General features: G+C 55.6%; 10 protein-coding genes across 10 annotated transcripts; 8 read left to right on the top strand and 2 right to left on the bottom strand.

Annotated features, from left to right (window-relative positions):
• Nucleotides 1–171: 171 nt before the first annotated feature.
• Nucleotides 172–2129, top strand: SETTUDRAFT_97178 (uncharacterized protein; the record flags this gene model as incomplete). Its single annotated transcript, XM_008032066.1, has 4 exons — nucleotides 172–348; nucleotides 405–619; nucleotides 670–1255; nucleotides 1665–2129. 4 exons carry the CDS (start codon nucleotides 172–174, stop codon nucleotides 2127–2129), a joined length of 1443 nt encoding a protein of 480 aa, XP_008030257.1.
• Nucleotides 2130–2909: 780 nt separating this feature from the next.
• Nucleotides 2910–4524, top strand: SETTUDRAFT_165447 (uncharacterized protein). The gene is made up of 3 exons (XM_008032065.1): nucleotides 2910–3524; nucleotides 3753–3836; nucleotides 3967–4524. Exons 1-3 carry the CDS (start codon nucleotides 2969–2971, stop codon nucleotides 4122–4124), a joined length of 798 nt encoding a protein of 265 aa, XP_008030256.1. The 5' UTR covers nucleotides 2910–2968; the 3' UTR covers nucleotides 4125–4524.
• A 228-nt stretch (nucleotides 4525–4752) lies between these two features.
• SETTUDRAFT_165446 (uncharacterized protein) lies at nucleotides 4753–6129 on the top strand. Its single transcript, XM_008032064.1, has one exon. The coding sequence runs from the start codon at nucleotides 4763–4765 to the stop codon at nucleotides 6047–6049; it is 1287 nt and encodes a 428-aa protein (XP_008030255.1). The 5' UTR covers nucleotides 4753–4762; the 3' UTR covers nucleotides 6050–6129.
• Nucleotides 6130–6568: 439 nt separating this feature from the next.
• Nucleotides 6569–8591, top strand: SETTUDRAFT_173676 (uncharacterized protein; the record flags this gene model as incomplete). The annotated part of the gene is made up of 3 exons (XM_008032063.1): nucleotides 6569–7003; nucleotides 7057–7982; nucleotides 8032–8591. The coding sequence occupies 3 exons, from the start codon at nucleotides 6569–6571 to the stop codon at nucleotides 8534–8536; spliced, it is 1866 nt and encodes a 621-aa protein (XP_008030254.1). The 3' UTR covers nucleotides 8537–8591.
• Nucleotides 8592–8752: 161 nt separating this feature from the next.
• On the top strand, nucleotides 8753–9934 carry SETTUDRAFT_165445 (uncharacterized protein). The gene is made up of 3 exons (XM_008032062.1): nucleotides 8753–9105; nucleotides 9163–9220; nucleotides 9271–9934. Exons 1-3 carry the CDS (start codon nucleotides 8845–8847, stop codon nucleotides 9807–9809), a joined length of 858 nt encoding a protein of 285 aa, XP_008030253.1. The 5' UTR covers nucleotides 8753–8844; the 3' UTR covers nucleotides 9810–9934.
• Nucleotides 9935–10022: 88 nt separating this feature from the next.
• On the top strand, nucleotides 10023–11165 carry SETTUDRAFT_43858 (uncharacterized protein; the record flags this gene model as incomplete). The annotated part of the gene is made up of 1 exon (XM_008031957.1): nucleotides 10023–11165. Exon 1 carries the CDS (start codon nucleotides 10215–10217, stop codon nucleotides 11163–11165), a length of 951 nt encoding a protein of 316 aa, XP_008030148.1. The 5' UTR covers nucleotides 10023–10214.
• Nucleotides 11166–11366: 201 nt separating this feature from the next.
• Nucleotides 11367–13150, bottom strand: SETTUDRAFT_173674 (uncharacterized protein; the record flags this gene model as incomplete). The annotated part of the gene is made up of 3 exons (XM_008032061.1): nucleotides 11367–12115; nucleotides 12203–12720; nucleotides 12775–13150. The coding sequence occupies 3 exons, from the start codon at nucleotides 13148–13150 to the stop codon at nucleotides 11411–11413; spliced, it is 1599 nt and encodes a 532-aa protein (XP_008030252.1). The 3' UTR covers nucleotides 11367–11410.
• Nucleotides 13151–14346: 1196 nt separating this feature from the next.
• Nucleotides 14347–15692, top strand: SETTUDRAFT_173673 (uncharacterized protein; the record flags this gene model as incomplete). Its single annotated transcript, XM_008032060.1, has 3 exons — nucleotides 14347–14599; nucleotides 14646–15066; nucleotides 15113–15692. The coding sequence occupies 3 exons, from the start codon at nucleotides 14347–14349 to the stop codon at nucleotides 15555–15557; spliced, it is 1119 nt and encodes a 372-aa protein (XP_008030251.1). The 3' UTR covers nucleotides 15558–15692.
• Nucleotides 15693–15989: 297 nt separating this feature from the next.
• Nucleotides 15990–17286, bottom strand: SETTUDRAFT_165443 (uncharacterized protein). The gene has a single exon (XM_008032059.1). It carries the CDS (start codon nucleotides 17215–17217, stop codon nucleotides 16117–16119), a length of 1101 nt encoding a protein of 366 aa, XP_008030250.1. The 5' UTR covers nucleotides 17218–17286; the 3' UTR covers nucleotides 15990–16116.
• Nucleotides 17287–17514: 228 nt separating this feature from the next.
• Nucleotides 17515–18598, top strand: SETTUDRAFT_165442 (uncharacterized protein; the record flags this gene model as incomplete). Its single annotated transcript, XM_008032058.1, has 1 exon — nucleotides 17515–18598. A coding segment is annotated over exon 1 (1003 nt), but the record flags the coding sequence as incomplete, so codon positions are not given.
• Nucleotides 18599–18824: the final 226 nt, after the last annotated feature.

The following is an 18824-nucleotide window of genomic DNA, read 5'->3' as shown; positions in this document are numbered from 1 at the left end:
TCAACGTTGGGTGACTTGAATCAGAGTGTCAAGTGACGATATGAAGCTGAGCGTTGATGCTCGACAGGAACTGCCAAGCCTGGCTTACACATGACGCAAACCCACTTTCGCAACTCACATTCTTCGAGCCACGTTTCTGCACCGCACCACAGGATACCTGAGACGCTCATCATGAAGCCTATAATCGCCATTCCTGCGATTGCTGCACTGGTGTACCGGGCGTACTCGCGCAAGTCCCTGACTCCGGTTGGCATTGCCGCGGCGTTTGGGACGGCCGTGGTGCACGCCTTGCATCCGTGGAGCGTGTGCTTTGCACTGCTAGCAGTCTTCTTCTTGGCCGGGACTGCCGTAACCAAAGTACGCTATGTCTGTGGGTGTAATGGGCGGTGATTAACAGAGAGTAGGTCAAACATGACGTCAAAGCGAAGCTCACCCAGTCTGCGACAGGCGCTTCTGGGGGAGAAGGGGCACGCAACCATGTCCAAGTGTTTGCCAACTCCGGCATAGCTTCGGTGCTAATTCTGATACACCTCTGGCAACTGAAGAACGAGGGACGATACGAAGATGAGAATCTTTGTTGGAGTGGACGAAACGACGTGGTGGTGATAGGCATCGTTGCGTAAGGCTCACCCGGCTTTGTCTCCACAGCATTGTGCTGACCCGCACTAGCAATTATGCCGCAGTCGCTGCAGACACCTTTTCGTCCGAACTTGGGATCCTGTCGAAATCCAAGCCACGCCTTATCACTGCTCCGTGGCGCGTGGTTCCGCCTGGTACAAACGGAGGCGTGACAGCCACAGGTCTCGGTGCAGGACTACTTGGCGCGTTTATACTCTCACTTACTTCGACACTGCTGTTGCCGTTTTGTCAGGACTGGACCTTTGCTGACAAGGCTACCTATACCCTTGCGCTGACAGCAGCTGGCTTCAGCGGAACACTTCTCGACTCTCTTCTCGGTGCGCTCCTCCAGGCCAGCGTGGTTGATGTTCATTCAGGCAAGATTGTAGAAGGCGAGGGAGGCAGGAAAGTCATTGTCCACAGCAGCCATGCACTCCACCTTTCCAAGGCTGGCCAGAACGCAACTGGCACGACTAGCGGTGCAGACGTTGCAGCATCAGTCAAGGGCTCGGAGATGATGTTGAAGGCCGGAGCAAGCGGAACCGCGGTGGCAGACAAGCAGCACGAGAGCAGGAAGGTTGAGGTGGGCAGTGATTTGCTGGACAACAATGCCGTCAACATACTGATGGCGGGCCTGGTGAGCTTGGGGGCCATGCTTGCTGCCGGCGCTATTTGAGGCGGGTGTCAGTAGGGAGTGGTTTATTGCGCCTGTATATGGCTTAATATGATTTAATGGTATTCGAGTATGTGCAATTGATCTGATACAAGCCTGCCGTGGCAAGGAGCCTCTGGTCAAAATGCCAAGGCGCTAGTGCGGCGCGTCACTCATGGAGCCTAGAGCTCCATGTAGAGCAACTGCTCAACATCCCGCCTCCGAACAACACCACCATATTCCAACGGCCTGTCGCCTCGATCGATCAACCACAAGAGCTCGCAATAGCAATCGGACACAAGCCACCTTGAGAAAGCCCCAGCGCCACTTTGGTCCAAAATGGTAGGCTTTAGCATTGCATGTGTGCACAGATGGAGTACTTACGCACATTCAGTCTCTCCGCTTCGTCCCCAGCAAGGCGCACCCTGCGCAGACTAGTCTTGAAACCTCTGCGCCTTCGGCCCCCGGTGTTCACGACACCCTACGGTCTCGCCTTGGCCAAACATGCGCAGCACCCACGGCTGCATCGTCGTCGACAGCGCCGGTCGCCCTGCAGTCTGCTCACCCGCTCGAAGCCCGCCTGGTGCAGTGGCGCGACACGCAGGATCGCTTGAAGATGGAGATGCTGAGGCGGCAGTTTGGCATCGCCGAGCCGGTGCGCAGGGGCATGGAGCTGAAGATTGCTGAGGCGGGCGAGTGGAGGCCATTGGCGCTGGGTGGAAGCAGCGGTGTGCACAAGGACATTCTACAGGGACGGGACTGCGAGATTGGGTGGGAAGATGTGTTCACGGGCAACGAGCTGCGCCAGGTGCCCGACTTCCACACGGAGATGGAGCACAAGATGAAGATGAACTGGTAGAGCAGCGGCCAGCAGGCCCAGTGGGTAGCCGACTGCAGACATCAAGGATAGCTCGCTGGGGTAGGCTCTTGCATGCGCATGGGCGTGGTGTTAGATGGAGATAGTGGCTACTGGGGGCCAAGGCCCAGGAATGAATTGATGAAGCGTCCAGTCTGTGTGCTCGCGAACGGTGCTATGGCGTGCGTGGAGGGCAGAGAGGAGCGATGTCGTCGTGTGCGGCCGGGAAGCTGCCAAGGATGACGGGCTGCACGCCCGCAGCCCAGGGAGCCAAGCGCGGGCCGACTGGGACGGGTCTAGCTGTGGCGCAGGGTGAATGCGATACGACAGTCACGGCACGATAGCAGACGATAAGGCCATGGGCGCAATGCAGGGGGCCGCATATGCCTTGGGCGAGGGCCCCAACATGGCGGGTTGCGGGACGCCGTCCTGTATGTATGGGCGGGCGCAAGTAACGTGTGCGTGTGGGCGCATTGCTGGGCGTGGCGGCGGTGTTGGCGGCCCAGCAATGGCGGTGGCACCAGCACGCTTTGGCTAGCGGGCTGTTAGTGGAGACGGCGGGTCGCTCTTGCCGCGTTTGCGGATTGCGGAGAAGGGAGAACAGGGCGGCGGCGGCGACTTCCCAGGCGCGCACGGCCGGCCGACCTTCCATCATCCACACATCAGACCCCGACACATACATCTCAACACCAAGCTATTGTTCCCCCTCGCTCTCTCTCGCCGCGACGTCGAGGCTGGCTTGCGCACCGCCCCAGCCCACACGCTCCTTGTCCGTTCGCTCCCCCTGCCTGCAATCGCCCCCTGCCGCCGCGAAGAGCGCGAGTAGAGGCCGTCCCCCAACCATGGCGTCTCCAGCCGATCCAGCCTCTACGGCACCACCGACTACTCCACACCAGCTGGGCTCGGCGTCGCGCCCGCACAGCAGCAGCGAGGCGCTCGCCACCAGCCCCGTCGAGATGGCCACGCTGGACGCCGCGCCCGCCGCTCCAGCTGCCGCCCCAGCAGACACGCCCGCGCACACGACGCCCGCTCCTCCTCCTGCTGCTGCTGCTGCCGCTGCCGCCATGGCGACGACAGCTCCGCAGGCGGGCGACGCGAGCGCTCCAGCAGATGCGCCCGCCGCCCCGTCGTCGCCTGGGAAGCCCGCGCCCCCTTCAGCCCTAAATCGCGCAGATACTGAGGCCATCGGGCCCTCGACAGACACGCCCGCCGCCAACCCAGACAACACGCACGGGCCGGTGCTGGTGATAATGCTGCTGCTCACGAGCGGCGCGAGGCACCCCTACAAGATTGACGAGAAGTACCTGAAGAAGCGGAATGTCAAGGTGGACAACATGGACCCATACAACATCAGTGTGTACACGCTCAAGGAGCTGATATGGCGAGACTGGAGGGAAGGTACGCATGCCCATCGTTTCCTTGCCATGTGCGCAACAAGGCAGAAAGAGCCTGTCTTTCTATCTGTCTGTCTGTCTGTCTGTCTGTCTGTCGTCGCGCGCCTGCGTGCCTGCCGTTTAGGGCGTGGCGGCTGGCTCTGGTCCTGTCCAGACAGCCTTGCAAGGCCAACTGCGACTCGCCGTGCATTTCTGCCCAAGTCGGCGTCCGAAAGCTAACTGGATTGAACAGAATGGGAGGCGCGGCCTACCTCGCCAAGCTCGATAAGGCTCATTCATTTCGGCCGCATGCTCGACGACAAGTCGCCACTCAAAGGTAGGCTTATCATCTCCAGCTCATGTCAACGCTGTCAGCAAACTAGCGCTGCGCTTGCCTTCCTTGGCCCATTGGTGCAGCTTGCATGAGACTCGATAGACGGCGCCAAGCATCCACTAACAGACTGCAGAGTGCCGTTTCCAAACAGATACCCCCAACGTTGTCCACATGACGGTCAAGCCGCAGGAGGTGGTCGACGAAGAAGAAAACGCCAAGACAGGCAAGTCTGGAAGCCGAAGAGATAATGACGAAGAACCCACCGCCACCTGCCGTTGTGTCATCTTATAAAAGTGCCCGTATTCTCACGTGTCTTGTGGTCAGACCATCCCCTTACGATGACGCCTTATGCGACCGCCAAAAGTACATACGGGAAGCTGGAGCGGCGAAAAAGAAAGACCGGTTCGACCATTGGAAGCGCATGCGTTGGGCTCTCTGTTCTGGCTATCGTGCTTGGCCGTTGGGAGCGGCTTAGACTGTGGCGTTCCAGGGACGGGGTTGGGTTTCTTTTTTCTTCTCCTTGACCGTTTTCTCGTTTCTTTCTTTTTCTCACATTGTGCATATGGTGGTGCCATAATAACCCGGCTGGTCCTGTAGCTGGTTTGATTTATTGTAGTGTATAAGTACGCACGGTTTCGCGGAGAGCATTGTTATTGAGTCGCCCTGGCTCCTGGAGAATAGATTACATTCGAGCAGTCCAGCGTCGCCTTTCCAGTGCACTAATGGCATTACGTTGCCACGCTTGCGCTTGTTGTCGTGCGTTGCCTCCTGCACATGTGTCGGGAGGCGCAATTGGACCCTGGTGATCCCCAGAGTGTTAGATGCCGTCATCGGTCAAGCGTCCCTCGAGCTCCGACCTCTCCATGGTTCCACTCACTCACCTTCCTTCGCAACCCCCAACACCACGACTCGGTTGCGTGTAGCCCACAATGGTGCTTCAGGACCCCGGCAACAATGCGCCTGAAGGCTTTACAGACGATGCCTACCCGTCCTCGGATGATCCATACGCATCCCCGCCGGCTGCCTCGGCCAGCGGTGCTCGCTTCGACTCGACCACTCTGCCGCGCCCATTGCCTGTCATAGGCACCTTCATGGGCTTCTCCGAACGTGCCGTCCGCTTCAAAACCGAGACGACGCTCAAGTTTGCCGAGCGCAAGGTCGGCCGCCAGCTGAGCCCCGAAGAAGCCCAAGCCCTCGCCTTCCACATCTACAAGCTTGAGCAAACAAAGAGCTATTTCGCCGCTACGGGCGCCGCAGCGGGTACCTGGCAGTGGTATCGCACAATGGACAAGATCAAATATCCCTTTTACCAGCCCAAAGTCGAGGATATTGACAGGAACAAATTCGGACCCATCCGTGGCCCATTGGCGCAGTTTGCGCGACACGCATGGCGCTTCACTCTATACGTGGGCGTGGCAGGACAAATGGGTAGCATCATTGGCCAGCTCTTCGCACAGCCCCTTGCAGCAGTCAACACAGCCAACGATCCGAAGCTGGAGCACTTTGGAACAGAGTTGAAGGCTTCGTCGCATGCCGAGGGCCAGAGGAATGCGCAGCAGGGGCGCGAGATTGGAGACCGAAGACGAGAGTTCCAAGAGCAGGTGAGAAACCGTGCCGGCGGGGGGCCATCACCACAGGCTAGGTGGGGCAGACAGCCTCCAGCACAGAAGGATGATACGGCCGACGATATGAGCCCTACTGCTGGCAATCAAGTTTGGGGATCCGAGTCCACGGGTGCACAAACTTGGGAATCCTTTTCAAGCGAATCATCACAACCGAGTCCACAAAGGCAGCAAAGTCCGCCGTCCACGGACACTTGGAATCGTCAGCCCCCAGCCCAGCGCCAGTCTAACCGATCGTCGTCTTCTCCATTTGATGACGACGACGCCTCTCCCACAGGTGGGCTTTTCCAAGACGAAGTAACAAACTCACAGTCGCAATCTCAAGGACAAACACGGCCGGGTGAGTCTTCGTGGGACCGTATCAGGCGCGGTGGTCAGCCTGTACCGCTCCAGAGACCACAACGGCAACCACGGAGGGCGGAGCCAGAACGTAGAGAGCAAAGAGAGGGGTCCACTCTGGGCGATTCGTACACCTTTGTGGGCGATGATGAAGAGAGGAACAGGGAGCGGGAGCGTGCACAGCAAGAGTTTGATGCCAGGATAGAGAAAGAGAGACAGGGAGGGGATTTTAGTGATGATGAGAAGAGGTGGTAGATCAGCACACGGGATCAATGGCTGAGACAGTGATGTGAGATAATAACGAGCCCAAGTACTCGGCCAGCCATGCATTTAAACGCACGTCTATGACATGGAGTAATGCTTGTGAAGATCCCTGCCGCGCTGGTTCCAGATGATGGGCAGGCACAGGGGCTAGTGCAGCGGGTGTACCGGAACTAACTTGTGCTCCGCATGAAGGCGCGAAAAGGAAACGCGAATCTGACTCGTAGGCCAAGGCCCTGTCAACAAGCTCGGTGAAATCGTATTACCCCATACGCTACGGTTGCTATGACGCGTAACCCAGTAAGAAACGGGGGACCGATTTCGCGGGGGGGTTGAAACCTTGTTTGAAGGTTGCACGACATGTTGAGAGGCTGTCAGACAGAGGCTTACCCTCTTTACACCCTGATCCAGAGTGAAAGAGCACCTCAGGTTTCTGAGGAATGGCATGTAAGTTCACTTCAATTTTTGCCTTTTATTCGAGAGTAGCAACTCATGTCTTTGATAGTTCCCATAATGGCCAGCGCGGCGGGGACCGCAGTCCTCGCAGCCTACCTCAACGCGAAATATCACATAGCCCATGATGTCAAGAACATGAGCAGTGGATTATCGCAGTACCGCAAATGTATGCGCTTCATGGCTGATCGCGCCGCGCAGAAGCGCGTCCTTGTATACCACGTTTTCGAGGACCAAGTCGGCAAGCAACCCGACCACCCCTTTCTCATCTTCGAAGGCAGGACCTGGTCATACAAGGAGTTTTTCGAGGCATTCATGAGAGTCGCAACCTGGTTGATTGACGAGTTGGACGTGCAGGTGGGCGAAGTAGTCGCCATCGATGGCGGCAACAGTCCCGAGTACTTGATGCTTTGGTTTGCGCTAGACGCGATCGGTGCGACTACGAGCTTTATAAACTGGCAACTAACAGGAGCGGGATTGGTTCATTGCACAAAGGTGTGTCTCTGCATCTTAGTGTGGTGGCGTACTATGGCTAACAGATCTGCTAGTTGTGCAAGTCGAGATATCTCATCGTGGACACTGATATCAAAGCCAACGTCGAGCCGAGCCGTGCCGAACTTGAGGAAGCAGATATCAAGATTCTCTACTACGATCCATCCTTCTTCGCGTCTTTATCGAAGAGTGCGCCCATTGCAAGCAGTCGCCATGAGAACATCACACTAGAGTCCACACGAGGGCTCATGTACACGTCCGGGACGACAGGTCTACCTAAAGGCGTCTCTATCAGCACTGGTCGCGAACTTTTGACTGGCTACGTACTTGCAAATCAGCTCGGGCTCAAACCCGCGGATAGAATGTATACATGCATGCCGCTCTACCATGCGTCTGCACACGGCCTCTGTACAACACCAAGTATCTATGCTGGAAGCACTGTCGTACTGGGCAGGAAGTTCTCACACAAGACTTTCTGGCCTGAAGTCGTGAACTCGGGAGCAGTAATCATCCAGTATGTCGGCGAGCTAGGCCGATATCTATTGAATTCTCCCAAGCATCCATTAGAGAGGGCGCACAAGGTGAGGATGGCGTGGGGCAACGGCATGCGTGCCGACGTATGGGAACCCTTTCGCGAGCGCTTCAACATACCAGTTATTCAAGAAGGCTACGGCGCCACAGACGGGATTGGACCGACGATTAACCGCAACGCCGGACCCTTTACTGCTGGTTGCGTTGGCCTACGCGGTGTGCTCTGGACCTGGGCGTTTAGGAATCGCGAAGTCCTGGTGAAGATGGACGTCGACACCGAGGAAATCATGAGAGATAAGAATGGCTTTGCAATACGATGTGGTGTCAATGAGCCTGGCCAGGTGTTGCATCGCCTTACACCTGAAGTACTGGCTAATGTACCGAGCTACTACGGCAACGAAGCGGCGACTCACAGCAGGCGAATCAGCGATGTCTTTGAAAAGGGCGACTTGTGAGCCTTGTTCTACCGAGATGACCATGCTTGAAGCTGACGAAGATAGGTGGTTCAAATCAGGCGACATGTTGCGGCAAGACGCCGACGGCCGCATCGTCTTTGTCGATCGACTCGGCGATACGTTCCGCTGGAAAGCTGAGAATATTTCCACGACTGAAGTCGCCGACGCAATAGGAAAGTGGAGCCAGATTACCGAGGCAAACGTCTACGGAGTCTTGGTGCCAGGCCATGACGGCCGAGCTGGTGCAGCCTCGATTGTCATGGCTGACGGGGTGACGGAATCGACGTTTGACTTTGGTGGCCTGGCGGAACACGCAAAGGCAACGTTGCCCAAGTATGCGGTGCCCATCTTTCTGAGGGTCACGCGGGCGCTGGAATATACTGGCACGATGAAGATGCAGAAGGGAAGGCTGAAGAAGGAGGGTGTGGACCCGGATACCGTCACGGGTGAGGACAGCTTGTACTGGCTGCCGCCAGATGGTAATCGATACGTGCCGTTTGGGAAGAAGGACTGGCTGGCGCTTTTGGATCAGAGCGTGCGCCTGGCATAAGTGATTTGATCGCGCGATTTGTTGATCCAACAAAAGTACACCCAATGTAATACTGCAATGTGCATTTGTCATGTCCAGCCAATAGGAACGTGCATGATGAGCCCTGGTCTGGATCCACTGCTTAGCGTACCGGGGGTGGCGATCTCTTAGTCAGTCAGCCCTACGACTTTCGCAACGCCAAACCCATCTCTTTCCCTCACCACAACACATCGCCTTGCGCCGCCCGCCACTACAACAGCGCCCCGTCCGCACATCTCCACGTCCGTCGCTGCATCCACCGCACGCACACACATCCCGCGACACACACCATGGGCAAAGCGGAAGCCGGAAGCACGAAATGGGTCGCCAACAAGATGAAGTCCAAGGGGCTGCAGCGGCTGCGCTGGTGGTGCGAGCCCTGCCAGAAGCAGTGTCGCGATGCCAACGGATTCAAGTGCCATGTGCAGAGTGAGAGCCACGTCCGCAACCTGCAGATTGTCGGCGAGGACCCCAAGAAGTTTATCAACAACTTTAGCAACGATTTCCAGAGGGATTTCATCAATCTGCTCAGGACGGCGCATAATGAGAAGGTACGTGGAATTTCCCTCTTGCGCTTGGAAATGATGTAGAGCTAACGTGCGCGACAGTGGATTTCTGCGAATAAGTTCTACAACGAATACATTAGGGATAAGGAGCATGTTCACAGTGAGTTTCTCAGGTTTTTTTAACGATAGGAATGCGCTGACGATCCGCAGTGAATGCTACCAAGTGGAGCTCGCTTACGGAATTCACCAAACATCTTGGACGGGAGGGCATTTGCCACGTAAAGGAAGACGAAAAGGATGGTTTGATGATTGCATGGCGGGACACCAGCGCTGCAGCAGTGACCAGACGCAAAGAAATCGCAGAGTTGGAAGCTGCCGAAGCGCGGAGTGGAGCCGGCGAAGACAAGATGCTGAAGAAGATGGCGAAGCGTGCGCAGGAAGAAGCGGAAGCCAAAAAGGCCATTGAAGCAAAACGAGCGGCAGCCCAGGCAGCGATACAGCAACAAGTCACGCCTCCAGCGGAAGAAGCGGCGTCGGCAGAAGACAAGAAGACCGACTCGCCGACTGAAGAACAGAAGGAAGAGGAAACAAAGGCTGAAGCAGCACCTGTCAAACTCAGTTTCGGCCTCAAGGCAAAGGCTGCGCCAGCGAACAAGGCTGGTCTGGGACAAATGAAGAGCCAAAGCATATTCAAGCGGAAGAAGGACGATGCGTCGGAGCAGAAGCCTGTCAAGAAGGTCAAATTGTAGTGAGGAGGTTATCTTGGTTTTGATGAGCATAGCGCGGCGTTTGGGCATCATGGCACGATTTACGTACCGGGTTGGTACGATGAGTTTGAGTTTGATATTACGGCAATAGTATGAACTACGAGATTACATATGCTGCAAATTGATCCTACTGCACATGTGATTCTGATTGGCAAGCCGCAGTCTACATCCCCCCTCCCCTCCCCCTACAGAAACATTTACCATACTGCATCCAGTCTAGCGCACGCTCGACGCGTCTACGTACTTACATGATCGAAACGCGTCTCCCAGTCGCGAAACTCTCCCCTCAACAGACGCCAATTCCAATTCTTTCCTTCAATCCCCCCTTTCCCACATCCTCCTCCATCGAAAACGCCATCACCTTCATACCGCCACGAATAAAAAAAAATGTCTCTAATCAAATTACCATCTCTCCCCGACCCAATCCTACATTTGATCTGCCTCCATCTCACACCCGATCGCGCCAGCGTCAACGACCCCGTCCACGGCCAGTCTCACACTTTGTACCGCGCAATCATCAATTTGTCGCTGACTGCGCATGCGCTCAGCCGCATTTCAACGGCGCACATTGCGACCAATCTGAGTCTGACGCATGCTTCGCTGCGCTGGACTTTGTTTCTGCGCTCCGCGAGGGAGAACCCAGCATATGCGGCTGGGGTTAGATATTTGCGGTTGGTCGAAGATAGCAGCACCACCACCACAAGCAGTAGCAGTAGCAGTGTTGGGGAACTGGAAAAGCATAATGGTGCTCCGGATGAAGTAACGGAAATGTTCGAGGCGCTGCGGGGCCTGGAAACGCTTTTTTCGTCGTCAACATCATCAGCAGCAGTACCCCGTGTGGGCATGTCGCCTGCGTCCATCATCATCCAACGCCTTGTTTCGCGGGAAATGGGCTTGTGGAAAACACTCAGGGTGCTGCGCTTCGAGCACGTTGATGCGCGGGGTGACGAGTCTGTTGTGGAACTCAGTCTTGTTCGTCAGCGTATGGGGAAAGACGAGGAGAGGGAAGAAGAGAAGGGAATGACAAAGGCTAACACCACGGGTCTTTTGATGGGAAAACTCGATGCCGAGGACGTTGCGAGGTTGCGTTCGATTCCAGAGGTTAGTGGCGTGCAAGTTGGCACATGTGGTTTTGGAGACGAGGGGGGTGAAGAGGGGTGTGAAGAGTGGGTTGATGAAGAAGATGATGATGATGATGGCGAGGCACGAGACGATGACGACAGCGACGACGACTACGAATACGAGAGCGGAAGCAGCGACTGGGACTCTGAAGATGAAAGCGACTACGAGGACGACTGGGAGGCCGAGTATAGTCGCGGCTTTGTCCGTCCCAGTTAAGAGTCTGCTTGATTTTATTTTTTTGAGACTGCCTTTGCGTACAGTCTGATTGCGAGGCATTTCAGAGCCCCCCCCCATGTACATTTACCGTGTTTGTTTGTATAGTAAGTTACATTACGTTACGTTACGCCTATAATCGAATCATAGACAGGAAAAAAATCCCCGATGACTACTCCTTGGCCAAATTACCCAATCCCCAGCATTATTACTACGTACATAACGCACTTCCCTCCACATACATACCTTCAAGCCACTACTGCCGTAGTAGCCGGGGCCCTCACAAACCTCACGCGCACGCCCGGCGCGCCCGCCGTAAAATTATCCCTAATGGCCTCCCAGTACGCACGCACATCGGTGCCCTCCTGGACAAAGACATCAAACTCAGCCACGACTCTCCCGACCAAACTCCTCAGCTCCATCAGCGCAAGCGCCTTACCCGCACAGCTATACGGGCCAGTCGAGAAGGGGATAAACACACTTTTATTGCGCACGAGCTCCGGCCGCGTGGTCCAGCGCTCCGGCACAAACTCGTCGGGAGCCACGAAATTGCGCGCGTCGCGGAAAACAGGGAACAGCGGAATCTGCACCAGCATGTTGCCCGGGATGAAGTGCGAGTGCAGGTGGAGACCGCCGGCGGGCGTGACGCGCTGGGACCCGAAGAAGACCGAGGGCCACATGCGCATCGACTCGTTGATGATGGAATCGAGAATGGGGAGCGCGCGCTGGCAATCGTATGTGGCTGCGTGTGCGAGGAACTCGGTGCGCACGGCGGCGAGGTGCGCTGGGTGCGTGGCGAGCTGCATCAGGATGAAGGTTGCGGCTGTCGAGGTTGTCTCGCTGCCTGCGGAAATGATGAGGCGCGATTCGCCGTAGAGCAGGTCGCGGCCCTGAGCGGTTTTGGGCGTCGACGCAATCAGGTGTGAGATGAGATCTGGTTTTGCGTTGCGGACCTATGGCGGTAAGTATCGGGGCCTGTGAGTTTTGTCATGGGAGAGAGAGAGTGTGTGTGTGTGTGCTGGGAAAGGGTGTATTATTACCTGCATTCGAGTGCGCATTTGACTGACGCTCCAGTCTCGCCATTCTTTCATGGGCCCTGCAAAGGACGTGAGCGAGCCGATTGTGTTCATGAGCCACGGCATGTGGTACATGTATCCGATGAGGGTGACGCTTTTTGTGAAGGTGGCGAGGAGGCTGGCGGCGATGTCGCTGTGGTCGCCGTTGATGAAGCCCATGGGCTGGCCGAATGCCAGGGCCGCCATGACATCGTAGCTGTAGTACGTTGTGTATTCGATGAGCGGGATGAGCTGACCTTCTTCGCGGCGGAGCCGCTCAAGCAGCTGGTCGGTAAAGTGCTCGACCTGTGGCGCAAAGGCAGGCAGTGCCGTCTTGAATGCCGTATCCCAAGTTCGGCGCCGCTGACGGTGAAACGCCTTGTCGCGGTTGAGATGCAGCGATCGCTCCATGACATCGAAGAAGGGGCCCTTTGTGGTTTTGGACTGAGCCCCGAGGATGGGCTGGATGGCTTCGGCATCGAAGATGGTGAGTTCACGCGGTCCTGGCCGGATTAGCAGCTTGTCTGGGGAAAGTAATAACGTCAGTTGTAACGGACCCGTCCTAACGTAATCGCCATATTGCGTCTGCAACCGCTGTAGTACCCTGTGGTAGTGCAAATCGCTGTCCCACGTCTGCTTGATGGCCCACCATCGGGAGAGCTTTGCTGCCCACGGCCCCGGGTATGTTCTCAGCGGGTGAAAGAAGGCACGGTAGGCTCCTATGTACAGCCAAAGCGGAACCCAGAACGAGCTCGTCACCAGTGTTGCCGTGACGAGATCCGAGTAGTATACGAGGATCCAGTACGTCGCCAGCGCAGACCCGATGATTGGCACAGCCAAATGATCGACTTCTACTCGCCGGAGAACAAACTCGTGCAGGATGACAGCGGCGAGTGGAGCGAGCACAAGAGTAAAGCTAGGAATGGGCTCCATGGCTCTTTGCGGGAAAAGCCCCGGTCGTGCACGGCGCTCGTGGTATCGAGGCGATTTCCAATGTTGCAGCCGCCGGTGAAAAAAAAATAACAGAGTTGCGCTCGTATCTTACTGCAGTTGATCAGACCTCTGCTTGCCCCTGTTGATTCGATTAGCTGGCTTGTCGGAATGGCAAGAACGAAGCAGGATATACCAGTAGACGATTCAAAACGCATTGCTTGGTCGATCCAGCAGGGCGGGCCTCGTCGTACTTACAAAACGTGGACAAAGAACGAGTGTAACGTGCCTTGCCGGGCGGCTACATTCGCACGTGGAGGAGGGTTTGTATTGAACCCAGTCGGCAGCTCCGATGGATGCGCCAGGGATGCAAGCCCGTCTTGCTAAGCATGTCTGTCTTTAGATTGCAGTTTTTGTCGCCGAGTGTCCACAACAGGCATGTTGCCGCATGCCTGGGAAGCTGACTGCAGAAGAGGATGACAATGTTACGCTGCTGCATCTTGTCGTACATGCATCGCACACGGCCCGCTAGTGGCTTGGGGGTCAGGTCGTGTTTGGTGAAGCCGCCAGCTTGTCGATACTCGTCGGATTATCTAGCGGGCCAGACCCGTCTAGTTTCTCTGCAAAAGGAACGAGCATCGTGCTACCGACATGCTCCGAGACGCGCTTCATTGCATGGCGTGGCACGAGGGAAGCCGCTGCTGAAGAACTGCAACCAATGTCATCATGTGTAATCTCGGCAAGGCGAATCGTCGCTGCAGCGCTTGGCCTCTCCGGGGACAAGTGTAGGTATCCGCTGAGTAGCATCGCGACTGGCAGCAGATGGGTGAGGTACTTAGGGGGCGGAAATCAACCCAGACTCGAGCTGAACACTCTCTTCTTATCGATTCCCCAGGTTCCCGCCCTAATAAAGTTAAGTACCGGTTTTCTGCAAATGGGGCTGTATTGAGAGGATGCGCATCCACAGACGTTTCGCAAGCTGTTGCGTCTCATGGTTCCACGGTTGAACATCCAAGGTCGCACCGGCGGCCGTCTTTTGTGTGTCCTCGTGTCAAGATGGCTGGTATGGTAACTCAAACTCCCCGCAATGATAAGGGTGCAGTAGATCTGGAAATGCCCCTCCCCTCTCCAGTTCTCGCCTGCTTCCGCTTTGGACTCTTTGTCTCCTTTTTGCAATCTCCCGGAATCCTGCTGGCGTGATGACTTCGACGACAACACAAGGGGGTGTCCTGCCTGTACCCAATGAGGCTAATCAAGGCTCCAATGGCGAGAGGACAGACCTTCAGAGTAGGATCATCGTGGTATACATCGTTATGACGATTCTCTCCACAATGGTACTTGGGTTGCGGCTGTACACTCGGACCTTTATCCGCCGCATGATTGGATTGGACGATATCTTGGTAGTCCTCAGCTGGCTGGGGTGTGTGGCATGGCTGGTAGTCGGCTTTCAAGGCAAGTCCACGCCATTACTCGCAAACTCCAACTGACGCGTCTGTAGCGTTCCAATACGGCTTCGGCCAGCATCTGTGGAATGTGACAGCGCAACAACTGGCCGGCTACACCAAGATGCTGGTTGGCATAATGGTAGTCTATGTCTGGACGCCTGCACTTGCAAAGCTCTCGCTGCTGGCACTCTACTATCGTCTCAACCCGGATTACACGGTCCGCGCCTGTATCTACGCGTTAGCAACTCTCGTGTCTGGGTATTCACTGGCCATCACCGTTGTTGCTGCCGGTCCCTGCAACCCTCGAGTCCATACCGACCAGAAATGCCTTACTGACCTCAATCTTTTCATGGCGTGCGTCAACATCATCACAGACTTTTTAATTCTGTGCCTGCCGATACCGATGCTGCGTGCTCTGCAACTGCCACTGAAACAGAAGATCCTGCTAGCACTGGTCTTCGCACTCGGGTCTGGGTAGGGAATCTGCACATTCGCTATCAATCCATGCTAACACGTCCAGCGTCGTCGTCATCTCCATTGTTCGCATCATATACGTCTACAGCATGATCAGCAACCCCGACTCAACTTACAACGTCGCCAAGGCGTGCATCTTCTCCACAGTGGAGCTCAACGGAGGCGTCATTTGCGCATGTGCGGCGCTCCTCAAGCCCTTCATACAGCAGCACATGCCATGGATATTATCTCTTTCGAGCAGAACCGGAACCGGAAATCGCTCTAGCAGCCGCAAGTTGAGAATGCCCAAGAAGCGCAACAACGAGAAGGACCTTGAGTTGCGTGACATAGAAGCAGACCACGCCGCACGCCGGCAGGCCAAGAATAAATTGAACCGCCAAATCGCCGTGACCAGGTCGTACAGTGTCCAGGATTCAAAGACGGGGAAAAGCAGCGGTGACAGTATGGAAGATCTGTTTGCACCGAGCGCCGGTTGGAACGGTGGGCGGTAGTTCATTACTTAGGAAGTATGCTCCTCGATGGTATGCCACGGATACTATAAGATCCGTTAGGCTGCAAGAAGATATAGGTAATGTTTGACAGGAAGCGTGAACATTGGGACATATTGTACTGAACGAATACTTGGCGAGAGGCCGTTAAACAAGTAGAGTATCATGAAAGGGCCGAAGAGAGGACGTCAGGGAACGCGCAAAGCGTTGACTGTCAGATGACGATTGACATCTTGGCGCACCATACATGAGAGTCTTTGGGGACCAATGCGTGTCAATGGCTTGGTGTAACCGGCGTAGAACTGCACTGGTGCCATCTTTTTCCGTGGCTTCGACCAAGACATGGCTGCATTTCCAATCTAGAACAGTGGTTGAGGCAAGGTCATCATGCGTTTGAAACTGCAAATACTTTGTTTGTCACATGTTGGGATACAGGGTAGTAGAAGTAGTATTGACTAAATCACTAGCATCTCAATTCCAACATTAACAAGACTCTGCCCTGGGTATCAATTTACCATCTGTCCGCTGACCAAGCCGAGTAAATAACTCTGAAATCAAAACGCTAATCATCTACTTCCGTCCTCAAGTTCTGACGTCCACGAGCAATAGCATCGCCCAGATCCATGTTCGATGCCTGTCCGCGGATATTGGAGATGAAGCGTCGTCCGCCGTCCATGTTTTTCTTGAGCTTCGCATCCTCCTCGGCATCCTTGATCTCTTGTTGCCGAACTCGTTCAGCCCGCTGCTCCTCTAATGATGTTGCTTCTGCTTGCATACTAGCGAGACGATCGGCCGCACTTTGGCGGGCCTCTGCATCATCTGATTGCTTCTTGGGAGGTGAGCGATCACGCCATCGGTAGCTGTCGCGTTCCCGGAAATCTCCACGATCATCCCTTCTGGGTGGTGAGCGCGTGCGATCTCTTCGGCTACTGTGCTTGTGATACGGCGACCGTGACCGCGATTTTGATCGCCTTCGATGGCTATGGTGTTCGCGACGGTGCCCACGGTCTTCACTTCTGCGTGGCGAGCGTGATCGGTGGTGGTGCCGGCTGCGATGTTTGTGTTCCCGGTCTCTACTCCTCTCCCTGTCCCTGTGTCGGTCCCTGCTGCCGTCTCTGTCTCTGTGTCGATGTCTTCTCTCACGTTCCTTTTCCTTCTCCCGCTTTTCGGCGTACTTGGCTTCCTTCTGGGCGTCCTTCATTGCCTTGAGCTGCATTTCCATTTTCTGCTTTTGTATCATCAGCAGTGGATCTTGGAGAACCTTTTTCTGCGTATCGCGGGTGTTGGTCAAGGTCGCGCTGGGATCACTACCGGCGCCGATCCCGACTGCTGCGCCTTTCTGCAGACTCTGTGTGTCGTTTGATTTGAGGAGGTTGTCGATCCTGCGCTTGCCAAGGAGGTAGCCTTCGCGCTCTTCGGTGACGCCAGCATCGCCGCTGGGCCCAGCATACATCCAGTCGACCCTGCGCTGCACAACCTTGCCCCCAGATTCGGCCTGCAGTTTCTGTAGTTCTTCAACTGCGGCCTCTTCCTCGCGTTCTCGACGGAGCTTGTCGATCAACTTGCGCTCCTCGAGCGCGGCCTTTTCCTCCTTCCATACTCGTTCCTGGTTCTTGCGCAAATGTGGATGCCATGACTTCTTCAGGTTGAGATCGCCACCCATATTCGTGATGGACGCTTAGGCGCGCGCGGACGGGTAGGTGGGTGGGTTGTGTTTGTGTTTGGGTGAGTGGAGGAGTGCAGGTGGAATGGTGATGGAAGGCTGGCAGATTAATGCTGAGTTGCGCCACAGGCTGCCAAGACGCACTAAGCAGGGCCCCACCCAAAAGTTCACCTCCGCGACTTCTCCGCAAAAGTTTCGAGCGAGCGGCTTCGCAGCCTGATTCTCTCGAAGCAGACTGGATATTTTCAAACAGAGCAAATACTATTGGACACAGGAAATTTATCGCGCTTGTTGGGATCTAGAAGATACTAGATTGCAGACCCACCCAGTTCCACAGCAATGGCGACGCGCAAACGAAACGAGTACCTTGACGTTGAGGAGAGCGAGGATGAGGAGAGGGGCTATGATTCCGAAGAAGAGAGCAGAGCGCGCATGCTGCCAGCATCGAAGCGCCAGAAAGTAGACCATGATTCAGAAGCAGAGGAAGAGCAGGAGTCAGGTGGCGGCGATGAGGACTCGAAGTCTCAAGATAACGATGCAGAAAATGCACAAGACGACGATGAGCCCAAGCATTTCGCCTCCAAGAGTGCTGAACTAGCCCATCTCGAAAAACTCGCTGCGTCCCTCCCCTCGGAATTGCGACTACAGTCCACGAAACTCGGCAAAGCGCTGTCCCAGTCCCCACTCAAGAAAGACAAATCTGGCGTAATCTACCTGTCGCGCGTCCCACCATTCATGAAGCCCGCCGTTCTTCGGTCTCTCCTCCAGCCCTACGGCGATGTCGGCCGCATCTTCCTCACTCCTGAGTCGTCGACATCGCGCGCGCAACGCCTGCGCAACGGCGGCACACGTCGCAAGCTGTTCCTGGACGGCTGGGTCGAATTCAAACACAAGCGCGACGCCAAATTCATCGCGGAAAACCTCAATGCGCAGACCATGGGCGGCAAGAAACGAGGCAGGTGGCACGATGAAGTGTGGAACATCCAGTACCTGAGAGGCGTCAAATGGCACAATCTGGTCGAGGAGATCCAGAACGAGAATGCGGAGCGCGCGTCACGCCTCCGATCGGAGATCTCGCAGGACAAGAAGGAGAACAAGGCCTTCTTGGAGAATGTGGAGCGCGGAAAGGTGGCGAGTGGCATCGAGGCTACACGGCGGAAGAGAGGAGACCATGTAGATGAAGAAAAAGACGATGCAGGCACAGTCGACACCGTGCAGGAAGCCAGCGAGAAACCCAAGAGGAGAAAGGGCAGGCTGGAGTTCTCGCAGCACACGGCTGCAAGCAAGGCGATGAAGAAGCCGGAGCCGGGCCAGGACGTCAACAGAGTGCTGAGCAGTATGATGTAAACCAAGGAACATGTATGATATCCCAACAATTAAGCAATCCACATAAACCTATTCATTCATGGAGAAGAGGTCATCTACGTAGTGCCACCACCATTCCAACAAGAACATGCGCCGAATTTTCCCTAACGTATGTGGCAAGCGAGCGCCGCAGGCAAGCGAGCGCCGCACCCCACCAAACCTGCGCACCTCTATAAGCCTGTAGTTCCACCACAATATAGTTGTTTTACTACATATTAACATAATAGATTAAGCAGTACCTA

The sequence above is a fragment of the Exserohilum turcica genome (assembly GCF_000359705.1).
Source record: "Exserohilum turcica Et28A unplaced genomic scaffold SETTUscaffold_7, whole genome shotgun sequence".
In the NCBI taxonomy this organism is placed as follows: Eukaryota; Fungi; Ascomycota; class Dothideomycetes; order Pleosporales; family Pleosporaceae; genus Exserohilum; species Exserohilum turcicum.
This window is presented reverse-complemented; position numbering and strand designations above follow the sequence as displayed.

Excerpts from the sequence above, each read along its gene's own strand:
- SETTUDRAFT_165447 (XM_008032065.1), top strand. The coding sequence starts at position 2,969 with ATGGCGTCTCCAGCCGATCCAGCCTCTACGGCACCACCGACTACTCCA. Across the intron at positions 3,525-3,752 it reads ATGGCGAGACTGGAGGGAAG|AATGGGAGGCGCGGCCTACC; the intron begins GTACGCATGCCC and ends TGGATTGAACAG. Across the intron at positions 3,837-3,966 it reads CGACAAGTCGCCACTCAAAG|AGTGCCGTTTCCAAACAGAT; the intron begins GTAGGCTTATCA and ends AACAGACTGCAG.
- SETTUDRAFT_165445 (XM_008032062.1), top strand. The coding sequence starts at position 8,845 with ATGGGCAAAGCGGAAGCCGGAAGCACGAAATGGGTCGCCAACAAGATG. Across the intron at positions 9,106-9,162 it reads GGACGGCGCATAATGAGAAG|TGGATTTCTGCGAATAAGTT; the intron begins GTACGTGGAATT and ends CGTGCGCGACAG. Across the intron at positions 9,221-9,270 it reads GGATAAGGAGCATGTTCACA|TGAATGCTACCAAGTGGAGC; the intron begins GTGAGTTTCTCA and ends GACGATCCGCAG.
- SETTUDRAFT_165443 (XM_008032059.1), bottom strand. The coding sequence starts at position 17,217 with ATGGGTGGCGATCTCAACCTGAAGAAGTCATGGCATCCACATTTGCGC.
- SETTUDRAFT_165446 (XM_008032064.1), top strand. The coding sequence starts at position 4,763 with ATGGTGCTTCAGGACCCCGGCAACAATGCGCCTGAAGGCTTTACAGAC.